The sequence below is a fragment of the Cuculus canorus genome, chromosome 20, assembly GCF_017976375.1.
Source record: "Cuculus canorus isolate bCucCan1 chromosome 20, bCucCan1.pri, whole genome shotgun sequence".
Classification (NCBI taxonomy): Eukaryota; Metazoa; Chordata; class Aves; order Cuculiformes; family Cuculidae; genus Cuculus; species Cuculus canorus.
In genome coordinates this window covers 224,319-246,384 of record NC_071420.1, presented here as the reverse complement: position 1 = coordinate 246,384, position 22,066 = coordinate 224,319, and the positions used below count along the sequence as shown (strand labels likewise).

At 41.4% G+C, this 22,066-nt stretch overlaps 1 protein-coding gene across 2 annotated transcripts in view; it reads left to right on the top strand.

Annotated features, from left to right (window-relative positions):
* Positions 1 to 207: 207 nt before the first annotated feature.
* PAFAH1B1 (platelet activating factor acetylhydrolase 1b regulatory subunit 1) overlaps positions 208 to 22,066 on the top strand; it is a 37,203-nt gene continuing 15,344 nt past the window's right edge. Inside the window, exons 1-3 of one of the 2 annotated variants that reach the window (XM_054085091.1) lie at positions 208 to 359; positions 17,928 to 18,139; positions 20,307 to 20,391. In XM_054085091.1, coding sequence (XP_053941066.1) covers positions 18,108 to 18,139; positions 20,307 to 20,391 — 117 coding nt within the window. In that variant the 5' untranslated portion in view covers positions 208 to 359; positions 17,928 to 18,107. Of the gene's footprint in view, positions 360 to 486; positions 641 to 17,927; positions 18,140 to 20,306; positions 20,392 to 22,066 lie in introns of those variants that run through there. The other variant, XM_054085092.1, reaches the window with a different exon arrangement.

The window sequence follows — 22,066 nt, the reverse complement described above, 5'->3', positions numbered from 1 at the left end:
CCCTCCTCTCTACGCCGGGGCCGCCCCTCAGGCTTTGGGCAGCACCGCCGCCTGGGGGCGGAGGCAGGCGGCGCGCGGTGCATGCCGGGACACGCGCCCGGCACCTCCCAAGATGGCGGCGGGCGGCCGTCCCCGCCCCCGCCGTGCGCATGCGTAGAGTCGTGGCGGGCCGCGCCGCTCCCTCCTTCCTTCCCTCTCTCCCGGCGGCCGGGGCGCCACTGACAGAGCGCCGAGCGCAGCCGTGCGAGCGCCTCTGGGACCCCCGCACACCCCTCCATTTCCTCCTCCGCGCCCCGCCCCGCCGCACGGCAGAGGCGGGCGGCGCCTGCCATACGGTGCGGAGCGAAGCGGCGGCTCGGGTAAGACCGGGGCCGCCCCTCCCTGCCACTCACTCCCTCCCTCCCTCCCTTCCTTCGCGCCGCCGTGTGCCCCCGCGGTGGGGGCTGTCCCGGCCGGTGACGGGGCCGTGAGGGCTCTGCTCGGGTGTGCTCGGCTCCTGTTTGGCGCCTGCTCGGGCGCGCTCGGCTCTCTTCGGTTCTGCTCGGTTCCGTTCGGCTCTCTCCCGCCCGGCTCCCCGCCCTCCCCTGCCCCCTCCCTCCTTCTCTCCTGATCGCTCTCAAAATGGCGGCGGCGGCCGTTGGTGAGGAGGGAGCCGGGGGCGGGTAGGCGGGTGGGGTCCCCGCGCCCCGCAGGGTGAGCCGGGCCGGGGTGTATGTTTATGGGGTGTTTGGAGTGGGGGGCCCGCACCGGGCGACTCCCTTCCCCCTTCCTTCGCGGGCTTCAGCGCCGTCGTGGCCGCCGGTGACTTGGCAGGAAAAGAGGGCGCGGGGGAGAAGGGCGAGGGGGAGAGGAGCCGGGGAGCCCCCAACCGCCGCCACCCCCTCCTGGGCTTTAGGCCGCTTCGTTTCTTCTGGTGACTTAGCAAGATACGGGACGGGAGGGAGGCGACGCGAATAACGAATAAACCCGGTTTGGGGCGAGGCTACCGATGCCTGGGTGTAGACGATCCGGAGCATCACTTCCCCGAACCCTTCCTTCCTACCATCACCTCCCCGAACACCTTTCTGACCCCCTCTTCCCACCATTCTGTCTCCGAACCCCCCTTCCCACCTCCTGCTTCCCAACCCCTGCCTTTCCACTATCCCCCGAACCCCCATCTCCGACCCCCGTTCCTCATCATTCCCTCCTCGTACCCTCCTTCCGACCATCCCCGAACACCCCCTTCCCCCATCCCCGAACTCCCCTTCCCACCGTCCCTTCCTCGAACCCTCATCCCTGAACCTCCCCTTTCCCCCGTCCCCATCCCCTCCTCTCCCCTCCATCCCCTCCTCTCCCCTCCATCCCCTCCTCTCCCCTCCATCCCCTCCTCTCCCCTCCATCCCCTCCTCTCCCCTCCATCCCCTCCTCTCCCCTCCATCCCCTCCTCTCCCCTCCATCCCCTCCTCTCCCCTCCATCCCCTCCTCTCCCCTCCATCCCCTCCTTGAACCCCGCTTCCCACCATCCCTCTCCCCTCCATCCCCTCCTTGAACCCCGCTTCCCACCATCCCTCTCCCACCATCCCCATCCCTGAACCCCGCTTCCCACCATCCCTTTCCCACCATCCCCATCCCTGAACCCCGCTTCCCACCATCCCTTTCCAACCATCCCCATCCCTGAACCCCACTTCCCACCATCCCCTCCCAAACCCCTATCCCCTCCGAGGACACGGCAGGCTTTTGGCAGGGGCCGGCCCGCAGCCGCTGGGAACACGGAGTTGAGGAGCCCGTGTTGCTTTAAGGCAGTGTTTCACATCCACCCTGTGTTCCTGCGGTGATCCAGCAGGGAAGAGCGTTGGTAGGAGGTGGCTCAGACCTTCAGAACTAGCTGCAGTGGAGACGAGGGAGGGCCCGTCTCCTTGGGGTCACATCGCTGCCTGCCTGGCCACAGCCGCACAGGCTTCCTTCAAAACCTTTCATGGCAATGGAGTCTAGTAGAATGCTCCATTTATTGCCACTCCTGAGTTTTTGTTTCAGCAGGAGGTTTGACTGCAGGCAGGGCTTTTGATGGAAGTTTGGGGGTGGGAGTGGTGCCTCCCTTAAAAAGTTCAAGGATTGTTCAGTTTGAAGGGTGTGTGTGAGATTTTTGAGGTTTTGTTTAAGGTGTATGCATTTGAACTTGACTTTTAATACCAATAATAACGTAACACCTGCCCTTTCTTTGCCGTAGTATTACTGGTGAAATTTCCTTGCTGATAGTGCTGCAGCAGAAGGCTTGGCTGTTGCAGGTCAAGTCAATTCATAATGAATTACCTAACGAGGGGGTGGTGGAAGGTTCATCTAAGCTATGCTAAAGACCTTTAATAAATACCATTTTACTGTAAATAAATGTTTGGGTATACTGACCTGGCTGAATTACATATTTATGTGGAGATTCTTTTAAGTGCATGTTCCTATGACAATATTGTTTATGGACTATTAGGAGATGGTTAACGAACCTATGTTTGGTGGTGATTGTTTCATAAATGGTTGTGCAGCGTTCGTCTGGTTTTCAGAAGAGGGAGGGTCTGCTATCGAAATTTTATGTGCCCTTAGAGTCATTTTGTTAAATAGGAAAATGATGCTAGGGAGCTAAACAAAGAAAATATTTTTAAACGGAAAGATTTACTGCAAATTCCTAGCTTGTTCTTAGGGATCTCATTTTTGTGTGTTTCTTTTGATATTGCCATGTTTATGGATGCTGTGTGCAGCCATTGAGCAGAGAAGAGACTGGGTGGAGTAAGGAGGCAAAGCTGCGAAATGGCTAGATTACCCTTTCATAGCTTTTTTTTTTTTTTTTTTCTCGTTTGCTTGCGTTTTTCTGGGGTGGAGGAATGCTAATTGCCATAACAATGAAGTCTCTTCTTTAGGGAAGAATCTAATGGTGCAGGAACCTTCTGAAATGAAACAAATCTCACATTCTGTTTTTGAGGATCATTTTTTTTCTGCAGGGTGGATCTGGATTTGTCTGACAGTGAGAAGTGACCAGTCACTGTTGCAAAGCCAGATTTTTTTTTTGTCTGATAACCATTTCAATTTATCAACTTAGATATTCACTTGTTGAATTTATTTTATTTACACTTATGAATTATGATTCTGTGCTGATATTTTACACACAAGATTCTCTGAAATACAGAGAACACCCACTATTGTTGCTTAGTGCTGCTGTTTGTTCATGGAACTTCTTGGTTAGCCTGGGTTATGGGTGGACACATAAGAAAACACAATCTCTGCTTTCTCTAGTGACGGGAGTAGAGTAACTCTTATTAGTATGCAGACTTAATTGCATTATGCTTCTTCACATGCCAAGTTCATATAAAATAACATCTCAAGATTTTGGAAGCCGTTTTGAACAATATGGTTCTGTAAGAGCATTGCTGTTCCACTCAGGTACTGCTGCATTATGGGGGTAGTACTGATGCTTAGATTTGAAAATTGAGTAGGAGGGGGGCTAGAACAAAGGATTTGAGGAATACGATAGGGATCGGGTGAAGCATTTAGGAAGGGCTGCTTGCAGAAGTGCTCTCCTGTTCCAGATGTGGGTCATGGCATTCCCATCTGAGTTCGGTGTTGATCAGAGCAAGTACAACATCGAACACACAATTCTGAAGCAGGTTTAGGTTTTGCCTTTTCTTGGGTCTATCTCAGCTCTGGAGTCGAGTTTTTGATGGTAGATGGCCATGGATGAGACTGCATTTGGCTCTAATTTGCCCCAAGTTAAATAAGAGTGTATTTTTTTGTAAGATGTAGTTCATTCACTTAAAGTAGATGTTACAGGATTTGATGGATGTGTTCGCTAAATGCCTGTGCCTAAAAATGTGTCCAAGCTAAGAGTAGTGAAGAATCCAATAAAACACTTGTCTCCTTATAACTTTAATTGATTTTTGTCCTTGAAATGATGGCAGTTACTCTATACTCTCTATACGAGAGTAACTAGTTTTTATTCTACAGAAGAAAAAGGCGTTACTTTTTACCTTTATACTTGTATGCAAGATCTGTCTTCCGTGTTGCTGATTCTTGGCCTGTAATGTTTCCTATACTCCACCCAGCCTTGAGCGTTCAGTTTGTGTTCTTTATCTGCTTTCAGCATTTTTTTTGTCTGTCTGACTTGTTAGATATAGGTGGGATAGCTATTGAATTAACATCTGTTGACTGTCTTGCCCAGCACCCCAACCTTGTCCTTCAAGAACTCTATAACCAACTCCCATCGGTGCTAATTGTAACGTGCTTGTACCCTCCTGCAAAATATTCTGGGCAAACAGTGGCTGGGAAACCCCTGCCTCTATAGCTCAGAAATCTATTGTGTATGTTTGATACAGAGCCTTCTGTAGCTGCTTCTACTGTCCCTGAACTATTAGAGTGGTTGAAGTTATGTTTGGAATTACTGCAGCACCAAGGGGAGCAGCTTTTGAATAGTTTTGTTTTGGTCAGCTTTCTCCTCTGCTTGTGAGCTTCAGGGCTGTTTTCTAAAATGAAAGCAGACTCAGGAAGGGCTGCTGAAATATCCATGAAGTGAACGCTGAGATACTTGTAAGCCTGAAAATAAGAAACCTTTTAGGCCTAAATTTAGGAAAACAGGAGGACAATAAAAATCAGTAATATTAATAAATAATAATTTCAGATTTTATATAGGGTGTGGTGGAATTTCCAGTTTATAATCTGTAATTTGTGATGGCAATTGAACATGCTTCCCAAGTATTGGAGCCATGTGTGTTAATTGGAATGGTAGTGGGTTTCTGTGAGGTTTGTTACAGTGAAATAGTACGTCATGTAGTCTCTATACACGCAGATAGGTTAATACAGTTACAACTGGTCTCCTTTCTCCTCTTCATAAGAGCTTTAATATTACTGGCAGAACAACTTGTCTTCTGAAAAATGCATTCAGTTGATTAATCCTTGCCTGGGTTGAATGGCTTTTGCAGGAGCTGCTTTATTACCTGACACAAGGGGAATGGGACTCCTAATGTAGCTTTCAGGTGTTCTGAGCATGGGTGTTGTGAGCATAGGTGTTCATTAATGGGCGATGTTGCTTTGTCTTTTGACCTGCCTGACATACTAGGTTACACCTCAGTTGAAGTTTATAAAAATAGGCATTTACGCTAAGACATAATCCTGACCTGTTCAGAACTAGTTCTTGAGTACATTAAGTTATTTCCTCTGAATTCTTACTGTAGATGCTGCCCAAATCAGCAGGAGTGCTCATGTGGTTGCCTCCTATAGGGAAGGTTTGTGCTGTAGCTGTATCATGTCAGTTTTCTTGTGGTGCCCTTAGCTCAGATTGAGTTACATGTCTGTGTTTCTTGTACTGCAGTTATTTTTAGAACAATGTTTTTCCTTGTTCCTACCATGTTTTGAGACCTCTTGATGAGAATTATGTGTTGGAAACATTTGCAAGAACCATAATTTTTGTCTGATGGGTAATTTAGTTTTAGCTTTAACCAGGCAAACTTCCTAGGTACTACAGGTTAGCCCTAACAAATATGTATCTCTGACTTAGTTGTTTAAAGAGGGGCCATGTCTTCTTAATAGCCATTGAAGCAGGACTTGAATGAGGCAGTGCTTGTCTCATTCTCTCATTCAGCATATTTAAAAGCTCATTCTTTTATTTATTTTTTTTTTTTTAACCTCATGCTCTCTGTTTAGTGGATTAGATAGATGTGACTTAGGCTGTCTTGCTTTTAGTTCACAGTCATGAAAGCTACCGATCATATCCCTTTATGCTGGCATGTGCTGGTAAGGAACTTTCAAAGAAAAACATTCCTTATAAAGCAAGTGGATGTTGTGATCTATTTCATCAGTACTAGAAACATACCTCAATTTCCAATCAAATCAGTTGTGCACAGCATTGTCATACTAAGCAGTAGCACTGACACATGCATAAATATATATTAAAAAAATACTAATTCAAATCACTTATTAGTTAATACATTTAGAAGTACTTTGGATGTTTCCTCCTTATTCATACTCCTGCTGGGAGTCTGACTTGGCTGCTCATGGACATCTGGATAAGGATTATGGTTAAATAAAAATAATAAATAGATCTTTGTGGTTGCATTTCTGTTCATTCTGGAATATCTGCCTGATATTTTTAACCAGTAACTAGTTGCTGCAGCCTTGAAAAAGTATTTCCAGTTACGGGACAATCCATTGTGGCTGAGGTTTATAGGTGGTGCTGCAGCAGATGCCTGTCCTGTAATTTTCTCAGATCTGTTGTTAGTCCCTGTTGAGTGAGTTCATAGATAGGCTTTTCCGAAGCACCTCTTGTTCAGCAGTGCTATTGGTGAGTCAGCTGGCATACTTCCTTTGAGGCAGGGCTAAAGGTAACAGGTCTTATGGCATGATGCCATACTAGTTTACATCTGAGATAGCACAGTGGCTTTCGTGATTGAGATTATTTCTACATTCCCTCTTGTATCAGTGTGAATTGTTCCTGTTGTGCTCTACTAGTCTTAAGTTCTTTTAGTTTAGTCTCTTTGCGCCCAGCCCCGTCGCAGATTACCTGTGCCTTGTTTTTCTGCATGGACATAGCTTAATGCTAAAGCAAAGGTGTTAAGTTTATCCTTCTTTAAGACTAGGGGAAAATCAATTAGAAACATTTAGCCTGGTTACCTGTAGGCAAGTGACTGTTTCTTCCACAGAGAAACAATCTTGGCAGGTTGCCTGGTGATTGATTCCTCTGGTTTTGGGGTGAAGAAAAAGATAGTAGAAACAATTTGATTTATTTAAATGCTAGTGTCTTTACAATCTATTAAGAGGATGATGTCTTTAGTGTGAGTCTGTGTATATGTATTTTGAAACAGATGGTGCCTATTAAATCACGCAGTGGTAGAAGTTTTGGTTCTCAGCTAGGTTTGTGGGCAACAAACACAGGCTGGATTGGGGGAAGCCTAACAGAGGTGCTCTGTCCTTTGGGTCCATCCACAGCAGACAGTGAGGATGAGGTTAAAGCTCTGACATCATACGTGCCATTTTTGTCATAAAATCTTGTGAATAGCTAATGCTATTCCAACAGACTTGGAATTTATCTTTTTTGTGGATTTTGTCATATTGAAAAGGCTGGGATGAGTGCTAATGATGGATAACTTCCTGTATGACAGCCTATCGCAATCACAAATATATTCATTGACACAATGAGAACTGAGATGGTTTGTGACTGTTGCGGTCTCTGCCTGGTGTCTGGTCTGTCCCGGCCCTGTTTTGTGTTCTCTGACATTGCTTCTGAGTGGAAGGTGATTTCCATTGCAGCAGTAAAAGAAGTAATTGTGTGTTTGCCTTCTGCTCTCTTGGCTTAGGCAAGGGACCTTCGTCCGGGGAGAGCAGTTTTGCTCTTCAGCAGGAGAGCTACTGCCTGTGTGAGCAGAGGAGGTTCTGAGAAGGCATGCCAGTAAAGTTGGAGGAGAGGAAGTCAAGTATTTCTTAGGGACTGGTTTCCACATCTTCAAGTCTGCTCTACGGGGAACTGTGTGGCAGGGAAGATGGGCCATAAGAACAATGAGGCACCTTCTGCAAGAAGGCCTATTTAATTACTTTTGGTACTGATGTAGTGGAAGATTAAACTGTTCCCTGTAACAGACTGAGATGTATGTATGACAAGATGATTTCCTCTGCCCCTTTACCTGTCAAATGAAACCATTTTTGGTCAACAAGCTATGAAAAGTGCTTGAGACTGCTATGTGCTATGAGACTGGCAGTGTTCTCATGGTTTGGAGAGTGGAAGTTCTGTCTGAATTCTTGTTTGGATTTCTTTGTGGTTTTGAGCTTCTCCTGTTTCTGGAGCTTTCACATAGGTGTTCCTTCAAGCTTCTTTCCAACTATTTTTCAGATATAAATTTAATTAAATTAACTCACAATCATTTTTGATAACATCACATCTCTTATTTGGTGGGCAGTTACTAATGGTAGTATTTAAATTTGGATACAGTCCTGTGGATTCCTTTAGAGTTTAGGTCCACTATTTAATTCGTCAAGCTAGAAAAGTATAGGCGGAAGAAGTAAAAAGAACACAGTTCGGATCCAGGGTGTGACTCCTGGCTAACTGTAAGAAACTATCCTGCCTACATGCACTGGTCTCTCTGTGGCAAAGAGAAAGTAGCTTAAACGCAGTGTTCTAGAACTGCCATCATAAAATGGATTTGTATTGTTTGACCCACTAAAAATGGATTTGAAAAACACTTGCTGGAGTCATCCAGATAAACCCAGGTGTTCACTGCTCATTTCTCTGAACAAGTGTAGAACAGCAGCTTGTCATGCTTCAGCCCTTCCCCTTCCCTTTCCCCTTCCCCTCAAAAAGTCTTACAGGTTTCCACTGAATTTCAGTGAAGACCCAGTGGGGGTTAATATGAATTAAAAACTAATTTTCTGAACTAACTCTTTGCTATTGTATCACTATCACAGCATGTTAAATGGCAGTATGCAAAATTTTGGGCATAGAACTCTCATGCATTTTTAAGGTTTCTTTTCTACTGCAGCCTTTTTTTCCAGTTGGTTTATATATTGGTTGTTAAATTTACCTGTATTTTCATACAGAACTGAAGAGGCAGGCTGGAAAGAGGATATTTTCACTTGTTTTTTACTAAAATCTACATCTAGACTACAACCCTGAGCTCTGACCTGGAAGAAGCTTGAAGGTGTTGGTATGTTATGTAGTAACTGTATGCTTGAGATGTGTCTCCTGAGCATTAGTTCTATCATTCTTTGATCAGAATTGCAAAACTGAAGTGGTAGAGGGAGTATAAATGTCAAGATTGAATTAGTTTAAAGACTTCTTTTCCCCAAAAAATATTTTCTTGGCAAATATGGTCCAAATGTGTGGAAAAGTCATACAGCGTTGGTGCCTGGCAAGTTAAAAAGACCAAAAATGTCTTTAGTTTTACAGTCCTAAAGTTGGGTAGTGACTGCCAGTGGCCTGTTAGGTAGGGATTACAACTTGAAATAATATGGAAAAATAGATGAGCATATGAGTTTATTTCAAAATGCACATCTCTGATTAGGACAGAAGTGCATTTCTTTAGGGAATGTGCAGTAAAGAGTACTTGGCTTGCTTCTGTTCTGTAGCATCTTGATGGATGTTTCTTAGCTCTGTTTTCCGATTGTAATTAGAAGCTGCATTCCGAGTCTGTGGATCACAGGTGCTATATCTGATCAGCAACAGAGTGCTTTGGAGTTCCCTGTGGATTTATTGTTGAATTATTTTCAGAAGTAAACCGTAGTATTAGGTTTTTAACAATGTCAATTCAGCTATCCTGTGAAAGTAGGTGAAATGGATAGAAAAGAGGAGTAGGACTTCTCATTATTTTTTTTTTTTGTGTTAAAAATATGTTTGCTTTGATAATTTTTTCCCTGAACCGAAATAGAAAATGTTTTGGGTAAGTTATTGCAAAATGTGAGCAGACACTGCACAAAATGTTATATAATGTGTGATACTGTATTGATGTGCTTGACAAAGCATTTGTTTAAGACTTATGGGCATTTTAAGACTTCACTTGATTGAAGAATAATTGGCTAACTAAGCATGTGAATTAAAAATAAGGCTGAGAATTGTAATTCAGATCAGATTTTCTTTTTGTTTTGTTTTTCCAAAATAAGATAGTTGTTGGAGCTCACTTTTTCATAATCCTTCAACTGGCTTTCCTGATGTAGGCTGAAAAGTGGAAAAAAGATTAGCCCAACTCTTAAATGAGTAGCTTGCTTGTGTTCTTCACCTCATTCCTGTTGGCTTAGCAGGTGATGAATTCTAACATTTTCTAAGATAAAGTGTGTTTGCCACACTGCAGGCAGCACAGCATGGCTGTTCTCTGGTGATTATACTGTATGTGTGGTGCTCTGCTGTAACTGGGGGCGAGAGGAAAGGGGGGGAAAAGGCATTGAGTGTTTTATTGTGCTTGTTACTGGTCTTTTTTCCTGTCAAAGAATGAAAACAGAATTCGAGGAAACCTTTTCAGGTCATAGTAGTTATGCCCAAGAAATATCAGTGTTGCTTCACTTTTAATTAGATTCCTATTTAAATGGCAGCTTCTGAGTACATTTGTGGGAAGAATTGTCCTATTCTGTCTTGAGTTTGATATTGCAGCTTTTTGCTGACTGGGTTTACAACGAAATTAGACTATTCAAAATTAGCTTAGATTAAGGGGAGTGTCCTTTATACTTGCTTATAGACTTGTCAGAATTTAAGAATATAGTCTAGAGCTACTGATTTAATGTAGTTCCCCCATAAAGGACCGTAGCTCGCATTGCCTGCAAATAAAAATAACCACTCCAATTCCTCTTGTAAATATGTTAAGAAGAAGATACACTGTTGAAAAGCTTTGTAAAGATCTAATGTGCCAGCCCTGCAGCAAGTGTTTCTACTTTCTTAATGCATAAATGGATAGTCTCATCTTTAAGGAAGTGGAATTTAATTCTGATTGTGTCAATTCAATTAGCCTTTTGGTGGCCCTCGTAACTGCTACTGGTTCATAAGTGCCTTGCCTTTCACAGGGGTCGAAAAGTTACCCAGACAGAGGAAGGGAACTGAACTAAGATTGCAGATACATTAAGAAACTGGGAAGAAAACATGAGGAGTTTCCATTGGGGTAAAACATCTTTTAGGAACAGTAGAATGTGTTAGAGAAACAACTTGAAAGTTGGTGATGTGTAGCTGGACACTCGAGACTGAGTTTCACACAAGTTGTTGGCATTTTCAGTGATTGCAAATTTAAGATTTAAATGGTGTGAATCCAGTTACGTGTCCTTGTGTTTGTAATGACTTCTATCCCTTTATAAGACCCAGGTACTCTGTATTAGACCCATGTGATCTAATGGTCCGAGAACAGGATCTTGCATTTTTGTCTCCTTCAAAGAAGCATTCTTGTAGCATATTATTAAATACAAGATTTTTTCATAGGAATACTTAGAAAACAGGTGGTCTTGTTGTTGAGTTTGTTAAGATATTGGAATTCTGCAAAAAAAAACCCAAAAAAGGCAAAAATTTCCAGTTCTTAAAGCACAGCAGAGCACAGCTCTTTGGTGGGCTTTCATAGTTGAACGGAGTTGGTCTGTTTTGTGTCTGCTAATACATTTGCTCTGTAATTTGTCATCTCTTCTAATTTTGGATATAATGAGCTACAGTTACGTGTTTGTTGTACGCAGCTCGTGTTTTTGTGGGCAAGACTGTTTATGGAGCCTAAGCAACAGTCATTAAAACTGCAGAAATCGAATTAATTTATTTTTCAGTTCCTGGAGGAGCTCTGAACATGTATTCTGAGAGCTGCAGGAACAGATTGGCCGGCAGTGGTTGTTAGGCTGCTGGAGAGAGGCAGCAGGGTGTGCTTGGAGCAAGGCTGATGTATTTTACTGCTTGCCAATGGTATGAACCAAGGAATCATGTTAAAACCGATTTTCTTGGTTTAACTCATAAAAATTCAGAAGTTAAGAGAGAAAACATAAAATAGAGAGGGACAAACATGCCTGTGGGAATTAAAGGAGATGGAAAAAGTGCTTAAGAACATATTAACGCTAATTGGCTTGATTTTGTGGTAGCTAGTGCATGAATGTAGACTTGAGGATTTAAATTGGTAGAATGATAAAGATTTTGAGCCTGGTGTTCCAGTAGGTGAGACTGTCTTTCATCATGGATTTTCTTGATGTCAGGAGCCCTGGCTTAAGAAATCAGAGTTACTTAGGTTGTGAATGAAGCCTGCAGAATTGAACTTCTGAAACTCATGAAGGCTGTATAATGCAATATATCTTTCTTTACTCTTTGCAGCTTTATTGAGGTGACTTTAAAAGTCTGGTTAGAACCTACAAATGTGTGCAAGGAGTGCTGATTCAGGGTAGTGTTCTGCTCTCTGTATGCCACTTCGTAATGTTTATGTAGGTTTTTTTTAAACCTCATTGCTGTTGCAGCAGAGTTCTGCCAGTCACTAAGGCATGGATGCAGATGGGTTTGACGAGTAGCACAGTCACTCCCAGTGAATGGAGAGCACTGGTCCTGATGTCTGTGCACTAGGTTGGGTCTGGTGTTTGCCACAGAGTCACACTCCATGGAGTCTAGCAAAGCAGGCCTATATCTGGAAGGAGAGAAGAGTCTGACAAATGTTATTTCGTATTTATATATTTTACATTTAACTGGTGTATATGTTGTTTCTCATAAAATATGTACTAGTTTAACTTGCTAACTGCTGTTTAGATGGATATCTCAGTATAATTTCTTCTGAAGAGCAGAAATGGGCATTGTTAGTTAGCTGAACCAGTTTAGTGATTTATTTATGGTGTTGATCCATAAACAGTGTTTTTGATGATGGGGGTAAAGGAAAGAAGGTGGTAAGGTTGCTTACGATGGCACAGTTTCGTATCTCAGGGTATATTTATGAAGATGGTTCGGTTTGGAAGGGCTTCATGAGAACTTAATGTGAAACACCCTGTTGTTCTCCAGCATTAGTGAGGAAGTATATGAGGTTGGTGATTTTGTATGGGCAGCGGGTAAGCACCAAATGCGGTTCCTTCCCATGGTTCGATTCCTGTAAGGCAGTTTAAAGGACAAAAGCCCTTAATCTTTCTGGGATGATGAATCCCTGACTGAAGTAATACCTTGCAGGGACCAGTGTAGCATCTTACTGAAAGTATAATTTATGTCATGAATTAATAACTACTAGCTAATGGTGTCTTTGACCTCCGTATTTATGGCTTCATTTTTGTCATGGTACAGTGTCTTTTACTTTGAAAGAGTTGAATAGTGCTCTGCCCCATACTGATAAAACCTTACTGTTAAAGCTGTAGCAAAGAGTTATTACAATTGTTAAACAAAGCCATAACAGCAGTGAAACAGAAAAAAATAACAAAACTTTCATCCTGCTTTAAAATGTTTTGGTTGAGTTGTGCTATCTATGGGTGTCTGTGCGGTAATGGACAACATTAATCAGCAGGTCAAGGATTAAGTCCAGAAACACTCTTTTAGTAGTTAAAAAGAAGAAACCAGGCTGGTTTCAATTTTAAAAACTTCTGTCTTTGAGTGTGTTTGAAAACTTCCATTTAGTGTCATTGTAGGTTTCCAAAATAGTTGATCAGCTTGAATGGATAAAAGCTAAATGTCAAATACAGGGCTCAGTGTTTTTCCCAGACATACATATTCAAACCAACTCTTAGTACTGTTCAGTATCCAGTGTAGAGCAAAACTGTAATGAACTCTGACAGAATTTACTGACTGTTTGAATCTTTTTTTTTTTTTTTTTTAATGTGTACGCAATGGGCAGTTTTAGGGATTTTAATGCTGGTAAATTTGCTCTTGTTTGATGCTAGTTTAGGTAAACGAAGAGGTAATTTTGGCAGGTTGAGACCAAAAAGCTGAAGGGTTAATTTGATTCCAAAATACATTTTTCAATTATATTTGGAGAATATTTATAGAAAATAATATTTAGATGTCTCTTGAAGCAAGTATGAACACAATCATAGAAATACCTATGAGCCAAGGCTTATAATTTGTATGCATGGTATGTTGTGAACTGAGGGGAGTTCTGACTGGCTCTTGCCTGAAAGTGATATTTTTTCTCTACCTTACTCTTTGACTGTATCTGTTTAGCTGTTATACTTTGAATACCTACTATGTAGCTGTCTTGAAGACCTAATGAAGATAGCTGAACCTGTTTCATTTTTCTGTTTATGCATCCTATGAATGGTTAGCAGGTCTCTCTCGTTAAGTTATTGCAAAGTTTGCCAGTAGTCTAGGAACTATGCTGATATCCATCAGCGTAAGGACCTGCTGGGTAAAGTCAGGAAGCAGAAACTTTTGAATTGTTAGGATGTCTTCATCACCCTCGGGAAGAGAGTGGTCCTTTGCAGCATCAGATCAAGCGTGAAGTGACTCAGCTGGGCACCTTGACACAAACCAGTTGCAGAAGGTGTTCGGTCCCCACCAGGGTGGGACCATCTTTAAGCCGGTGCCAGGCAGAATATCAGAGCAATGTCAATAGGAGTAAACGCATCCTTGGTGCAGTGTTGGTGAGCCTTGTGTAGAGTGCAGCTGGCTTCGGCAAAACAGGCTGTGTGTGGTGACACTGAGGAATCTGAATCTGAGCTTAGGAAAATGGAAGGCAATTCTTTGACGTGGAGACAGAGGGTCTTCTGCTTTTTTTTAATGAGAAGGTTGGAAGAATCTATACTGTTCTGTTCCTATGTTCCCTTACAAGGAAGGATTCTTCTGCTTTTTAGATTTTTCTGCCCAACTTACTGCTCTTTGTCAGTAGTTCTGTATGTTTTAGAAGCTTTTGTAGGGGAAATATTCTGGCCTGTGGTGATTCTGGCTGTATTTTCAAAATACTTTGCTTTAGCATGCTACTCCAGTCCTGTAGCAATTAAGGGCTGAATTAGATATGTCAGCCTTATTGCTCAGACATTTTTACCTGTCCTAGGTATAAAAGCTAAATGGAAAAGTCAGCATTTGAGACTAAGTTGTCTGTTGAGAGTCGGCTACTGTTGATGGAACCCAGGAGGATGTTACACATAATTTTGGAATAGTTTGTGTTGTTTCAGAGAGAAGTAGCCTACCTAAACTCCAGTGGGTGGTGTCAGTGTTTCTTTTCCCACCAGGTACCTGTGTGCATTCTAGCAAATGGAACAGACACCATACTACCAGGAAGGGGTCGAGGTAGAAGTGATGTCATACTTGTGGTGTTAGGCACTCAGCTAGGTCTAGCTCCCAGTTTTAAAAGGGTTGTAAAGGCCACTGAGCTTTGCTGAAAACACTGTAGCTGCCTTTTGTGCAAGATTGTACCCACAGAGTGGCGGAGGTTTGTCACTCGGGGCTTTTTTATATATGCAGACTTGATATGAATCAAATAGGTCATAAGTTAGAAACTGCAACTTTCTGCAGTGTAACTGGGGCTATCAGTAAAAGGCACATCCTGGTTTGCAATTAATTACTAGCATTTATCATTGGATTGCTTTATTTAGGTTTGGGTTTTTTTTCTGTACTTAACGCACAAGAAATTAAACTTCTAATAAAGACATTTTTCGAAAAAAGATCTATCTCTGTCTTGACACCACCTCATTCACAGTAAGCTGCTGATAGTAAGACCAGCCAGTTTCAGGCAAGATGTAGTGAACAGGTGTTGGTTTCTTATGGTGCTTTTTCCTCCCAAGGATTCCCATGGAGCCCTGGCTTCCTGTCATTAGAGAGAATGTGGGTGTGTGCACTGCAGTGGTGACTATAAACCTGGACAGGCAGTGGAGGAGGACTGGTTGGGCTTGCTCCACTGAGCTGGGTGGCACAAAGCCTTCTCTGGCTGGAGAAAAGGTGGTGCACATAATTAAAGTTGGGTCCTTTTGGCTTTTTGGTTTTCAACATTGGGTGGGATTTTTTTAGCTTGTGAGATTTGGTTTTCTTTTTCTGTTTGTTTCTTTTAACTTGTTTTGTTTTGCCTTTTTGTTATAGGATGTATGTGAAGGAAGCTACTCTAAAAATACTTTGCCTTATGTTCAGGTGCCTTTGTAGTTAAAAATGCAGGAATATGGGAAGGGTGTTTGGAACTGTCACTTTTCAGAGAAGCAAGATTCCGTAGGTCTTTTGTTTGGTAACTTATTGTGGATCAGCTGTAATTTGCTGATAGAAAGAGCTGTTTTGCCCTCTAGATGTTGAAATTCATCTGGTACCAAGATCTGTTTCTAAACAACAGTTCAGGTGGAGCAGACCAAGTGATGGGGACATAGGAGTCGTTTGAGGTTACTTTATACTTCAGGGGGAAAATGCCTTTCTAACTACGTGACATGTCAAGGATTGTCTCTTAAGTACAAGTGCTGTTATTTTTAGGGAAGTGCTGTAGTGGCATCTCCTAGACATAGTGAAGAAATTCACAGTGATGTTGTCCCAGTACTGCATTTACAAGGCATTCACTGCTCAGTGGTAGTTCATAATACAAAAGCCACCTTTCAATTTTAATACTGTGATTTTTACCAAGGTAGTACTACAGGTGGGTTTGGAAGTTTATATCTTTGTGTTCCGCTATTCAGTGCTTCAACCAGTACATCTGTGTATGAAGAAGTGCCTTATTTTGTTCTTCTCCACAATGTTTATCATTGATGAAAGCCTTCCTGTGTTCATACTGTAGGGCAGAGATTTAGCCATTATAAGCCTCTATTTTTCGGTACTTAAATTTACGGCATCGTTGCCCTCTAGAGGGCCCTTCTGCTGCTCAGTTCTATAGGTTAGTTTTGTATACTGACTGAATTTCCATTAATTTGCATGTGATGCTTCTCCTGCGTGGTGAAAGAGATACATCTATTGAGAACCAGTTGTCTATTTACCTGTGGGGGAGCTAGGGGTGGGGCAAGAAGTAGCGAAATGTTTACTTCTGTTCTCTGAAAGGATGCAGTCTGTGCTATCTGTTTTCAACTGTGTTGTTTCTGAAATAACCGTTAGGGAAGAGGTCAAAGTGATTCAATGATGTCTTGCCTGTTCAGTGTGCTCCTGTCCTAAACAGCTGGTGGTACAGTGTTAGTGTATGGCATTTGATGTGGAAAATCCACTAGCAGAGTGAAATACTATCCACTTGCAGTTTAAGCTTATTTTGAAGCAGACAACAGAGCCTAGATAGGTTTGGAAACAAGCTCCTGATCCCCTCTGGTGGATTAATAGACATTAATGATATAAACTTAGTATTTTCTTTCTTTTTTTTTTTTTTTTGTTCTTACAAGAAAGGCGCTTTTTTTTTCAAATGGATTGCTTACCAAAATTGTTATCCAATGTCTGTAAGTGAACCTTGTGCACCTGTATGTCTGGACAGAGGCAGTGATAACACATTTGTCTGGAAGTAGCTGGTAGGAAGTTCACAAACCTCACTTCTATCTCTTAAGTCTCCATGATTTGCCCCGTTCAGTTTATTTGGTTGGTCAAACTTGCTAAATGGCTTGAGTAAATCGTGTGTTATACAAAGACTGCTGTCAGGTATGCAAGAAATGCTCTCTTCAGCATTTCTCATAATCATGTTGCTTACAAAGAGAGTGGCTGCAGTGCAGGAATCAAAAGGCAGTGCTCTTAAAATGATTTTGGAGATATTGCCTTGGCAAAGATTAAAACAGTCCAGTTGAAGTGGATTGTACACTAAGAATGCAGCGGTTCATGTTACTGCGTAAGAAGGTGTTAAATGACACGTGTTTGTGGAAATAAGTAATTTTGAAAGGCACAGTTCTGACTGACTTCAATACTATCTTTGATTTCATTTACATTTTGACTTAGCTTGTGTTGTCAGATGTGTAGCAATGGAATCAAGGTCTGAACCCAGCTGAAGTAAGGGGCTTCTGGCAGCTCTGCACTACTCTGATAAGATTGAAGATCTGTTTAAAAATGTGCTGTACCCCGAATATGAGTGAGATAAAAGATTAACTGTAGGTAAACCATTTTAACGCATGACTAAAAAGAAGGCAAGTGAACTGATCTCTCTTCTGTGCTGAAAACTAAGTGAATAAACCTTGCTGGATTTAGTTTGAAGGAGAGAGAAATCTCCAGAAGATTAAAAAGTGTAGTGTAAGGGTAGAGGATTTTGGGGGTAGCTTTTTGGTAGGAGTAGTGAGTGCAAAAAGTACGCTGTGTATGGTAGGCCTAGGTTCTTTTAACCTCAAGCAAATATGATGGAATTGTCTATACACTAACTAGACTGCAATTGAAGGTGTCTCCTTCAGCTCCCTGTTTCTTGAAGAAATAATGATGGAAAGATGAGGAATAAAGAAAGTGTACATGTCTCTCCAGGCTACTCGCTCCAGGTTGGAGATATGCCATAATGGCATAATCCAGACTAGCGAAATAAAATTACATTTACAATTTTAGTCAGCTTATTCTGTCCAGAGTAGCATTGCAGTCTGAATGCAGAAATGTTCCTCTCAAGCCCAGAGCGACTGAATGCTTATTTGAAGGAAATAATGGTGTCTCTTTCTTTACCTTCTAGATGGATTGAATCTTCTGTGTTGAATGCCTCCAGATTTCCTACTGGATTTCGTGTCTGGAAAAATAATTTTGATTTAAGCCACTCGGTGGCAGACTGAATTGTGGATCCAGGGTTCCCAAGACTTCAGATCTTGAGGAGGTAGCCACTGCTGAATCACGTTAAACTGACATTGCAGCCACCATGGTGCTGTCACAAAGGCAACGAGATGAACTGTAAGCAATAGTTATTTTTAGCTTTTGTGTCACATTTTCATTAAATGTTCATATTTACATTTTGTTACCAAATAGATTTTAGAGTGGCTCTGATCAAGTACCATGTACTATAGTTTAGCTCTCTCCACTGTTATTATTGATACAACTGCCAGTATTTGCTAATAGAATTGTGAAATGGTGAAAATACCTTTCCAAAGTTATGGCATGAAAAATGGATTCTTATATTTGCTATAACTTATTATTCTCTGTTTTGTTTTTGCTTAAGTCACAAAGCTGTGAAAGGATCACAGCGAGCAGCAAGCTCATTGCAATGTATATTCCAAACTGATTTTTGTCTTGAGTAAATCCAGAAAGATTTTTTCTATTTTACATCCCGGTGTAGGTAAGGATCTGATCAGCATGTGCTACATTGTGATCACAGTCTTTGACTCCTTAAATTGTATTTAAAATGGAGGGTATATTTAAAGAAGAAAAGAAGAAAAACACAGACAAACTAATTTTAAAAAAAAACACACCAAATGCCCCACCTTAATTTTAATTTAAGATATGGAATGCTCTCCAGACTTTAAAGCTAGGAATAGGCCATTAATTTGGTTTCTCTTCTGTAGCAAATCATGATAGAATAGCAATCAGGATGGCACTGTCTGGTATCATACTTTGCTTCATAAACTTACATACAGGTTTGTTTCCGTTTTTTTAATTCCTTTTAAAAGTACGGACCAAGTATAATTTAGCATTTGGTGTCTCTTGTCCATGGTAAGCTCTCCATGTATTTCTTTTAATACAGATTCTTCCTTTTTCCAGTAATGATTCGACCTCCTTTATATCAAATATAGTATGCATTTTACCTTTTTGTTTTATATACTTATATACATTTTTTTCTACTTCTTAAAGCAATCTTCAAGTTTAGATTTTTGATGATTTGTTAATTACATTTGAAAAAGCTCTGGGGTTCAAACACTCACAAGATTACAATTGTAAGCAATTCTCTGAAATTTTTTTCTACCAAAAGCTTAATATGGTACAAACATTAATGGGGGAAATGAAAGTAATGAACTATTGTGAATGGAAATGGGAAATGACTGGAGAATTAGGATTTATTATACTTCAGTGGCCTGATGAGGAGGCAATACTTTGTCTCAGCATAAGATATTTATGGGGAGAAATTTGACATTTCTAGTTGAATGCAGAGTTACATTCAAAAAGTCATTATTGCTTCTCCCTTCAGCTACGACAGGGTAGGAATTTTCTTTTGAATGCCTTGTGTAGATGACCACCGGATTTTTGTTTTTGAAAAAGTATCTGTATATCAGTTTACTTAAGTATTGTAGTGTGTTTGTCTTCTCTCCCCTCCCTGTCTATATATACACACACACATATCTCTTCCCAAGAAACAAGTAGAGAAAACGAAACTAGGTTTTCTTCTGATACAAAGTGACTGAACATGATTTTACCTTTAAGTCTGTTTAGAACATTGAGCATCTCTTAAGCAAACTTTCTTTGTTGTTAACTTGAAAGTATTTATCCTTGTGAAGTTTTGAAAATGTAGTATTTCCTTGGTCTTGTTCCCTTAAACAACAGGTGCTGTGACTGCTTGTTGAAATCATAGAATAATATTGAAACTTTACAAGTAGATCCCTTTCTTGAGAGAAGGGTTCAGGACAGGTTAATTTGGGAATTGCCTTGTGTCAAAGTGCAAAATATTTTGAAGAAGAATGTAAAACTTGAAGCAGTTTACTGCCTGTAACTAAAGTGTATCCCTTGATATCATGCTGAAGAATGAAGCTAAGGCTTGTTCTCTAAGTGTTTTAGTCAAGTTCAACTGAAGTAAAATTTTACACCTTCAACTGTTCTACCCAAAATAGTTTTCCTTCAAAGATAAAACCACAACTTTAATACGTAGACATGGTGTCTGCTCTGGGTTTTATGTACGATACAGACTGATAAGTATATTCATGCTACTTCCGTGTTTGATATCTTAAAAGGAAAACAAAAAGCCCTCTTCATCAAACCTAAAATAAAAATTTGTGTGGGCTTTTAGCAAACCTAGGAATCCTAGGTGTTGTGCTGCACTGAATACTTATGTTGGTCATGCTTTCTCAAAAGTCTTAACCAATTCTTCTATTTTATTCAGAGTTGTCTCAAGATACTGCTCTTTGTTTTTCAGAAATCGAGCGATAGCAGATTACCTTCGTTCTAATGGCTATGAAGAGGCTTATTCGGTTTTTAAAAAGGAAGCTGAGTTAGATGTGGTGAGTTGGAGCAAGATTCTTCGTCTATATTTTGGGCATTTATCACAGATGTATCCATTCTGAACACGTATAGCTGTTATCGACCTGTTAGCGTGTGCGGTTTTCGGAACTGGAGGGGGTAAGCTCATACAGCTTATTGCCTTGCCATAAAATTACCAAATAATTTTTCACCTTTTTTTTTTTTTTTCCCCCCCACTACCACTCATCTAAACAATGCAGAGTTTTTTCTGGACTCTTGAGTTTTCTTTTTAAGGATCCAAGTCATGAGAGGGTGTAGGTAGTTCAACGTAAAAGGTCTTAGGAAACAGAGCTAGCAAAAGACAATGTGAATGTAAAAGAAAGGTTTTATTAAAAAAAGGCGTGGCCCTTCAAGGTGCTCTCTTTGACATCTCCATGTAGGATTAGATCGTCTCGTGTGGGGAGGGGCTGAGAGAGCTGGCCTGGGGAAGAGGAAGGTATGGGGGGATCTTACTGCTGTTTATAAGTATCTGATGAGAGGGTATGAAGATGATGGAGGTGGACTCTCCTCAGTGCTCCTAGTGACAGGACAAGAGCCTGTGGGCAGAGACGGAAACACGAGAAATTCCATCTGAATGTAATATGGAACTTTTTTTGTACCATGTGAGAGATTGAACAGAGGAGTAGGTCACCCGGGAAGGTTGTGGAGTTGCTGCCCCTAGATATAGTCAAAACCTCTCTGGACACAGTCCTGCGTTGTCTGCTCCAGCTGACCTTGCTTTGCACAGGCCGTTTGGACAAGAGGTCCTTTCCAACCTCTGAACTATTCTGTGCTTGATATGCAGAAGAATGTGTCTAATTATAACACATTTGATTTCTGTTTCCTGCTGTTGTGTCCACCTTCTCCTCCCCGTAACTCATTTCCTTGACTGTGCTTGTTCTGATCATGGAATTCTGCTTAAAAGCGTAAACTTCACGCAATACAAAATTAGAAGACTGAAGACTGTTCTGTAACCGAACTTGAAATGGGATCAGACAGTGCAGCTTTGGAGGCTGACTTCATGTGGGAATGCTAAGAAACTGGAAGACAAAGCAGGATTGCTTTTGTCCTCTCCTTTATCTTACAGCAAATGGTGAAAGTCAGTTTTGTGACTGGAATTGAGTCAGTTTTTAAACCATTGCCTGAAGCTGTTGCATACTGCTTGGTTAACTGTCTAGTAGGAGGGCAAGCCTAATAGTGTAAGTTGGTTGGGTCTGGTAAGCAACTCTCATACAGTCTAACAAAATAAATCCTAATGATGTAGACCAGTCACTTCTGGCAACTTAATTCCGTTAATTTGACTTTGTAACAGGTAATTCTTGATGTCATTTTTAAGCTTGCCACTTAGCATAGGTGTGCCTGTCATCTGAGTTCGAGTTTCTTTGGAGACTCCTGGATCAAGCAGTAAACCTCTGTGTGCTCAATTTTGATCAGTCCTTGCCTTTTTTCTAATATAAATCTTGCATTGTTCTTTTTCCGGAGTGCTTGGTTAAAGCTGAACTTCATTTCTCCAGTCTGATTCTAGTATCTAATAAATAGGTAGAAATGACAAATTGGAATACTTATATACTTATAATTGAAAATCCTAATACCGTTCCCTTATCTGCCTTATCTGTCAACCTAATTAAGTCTTCTCTTCCCAAAGGTTAAAAAGGCAGTCTAAATTGGCTAGATGAT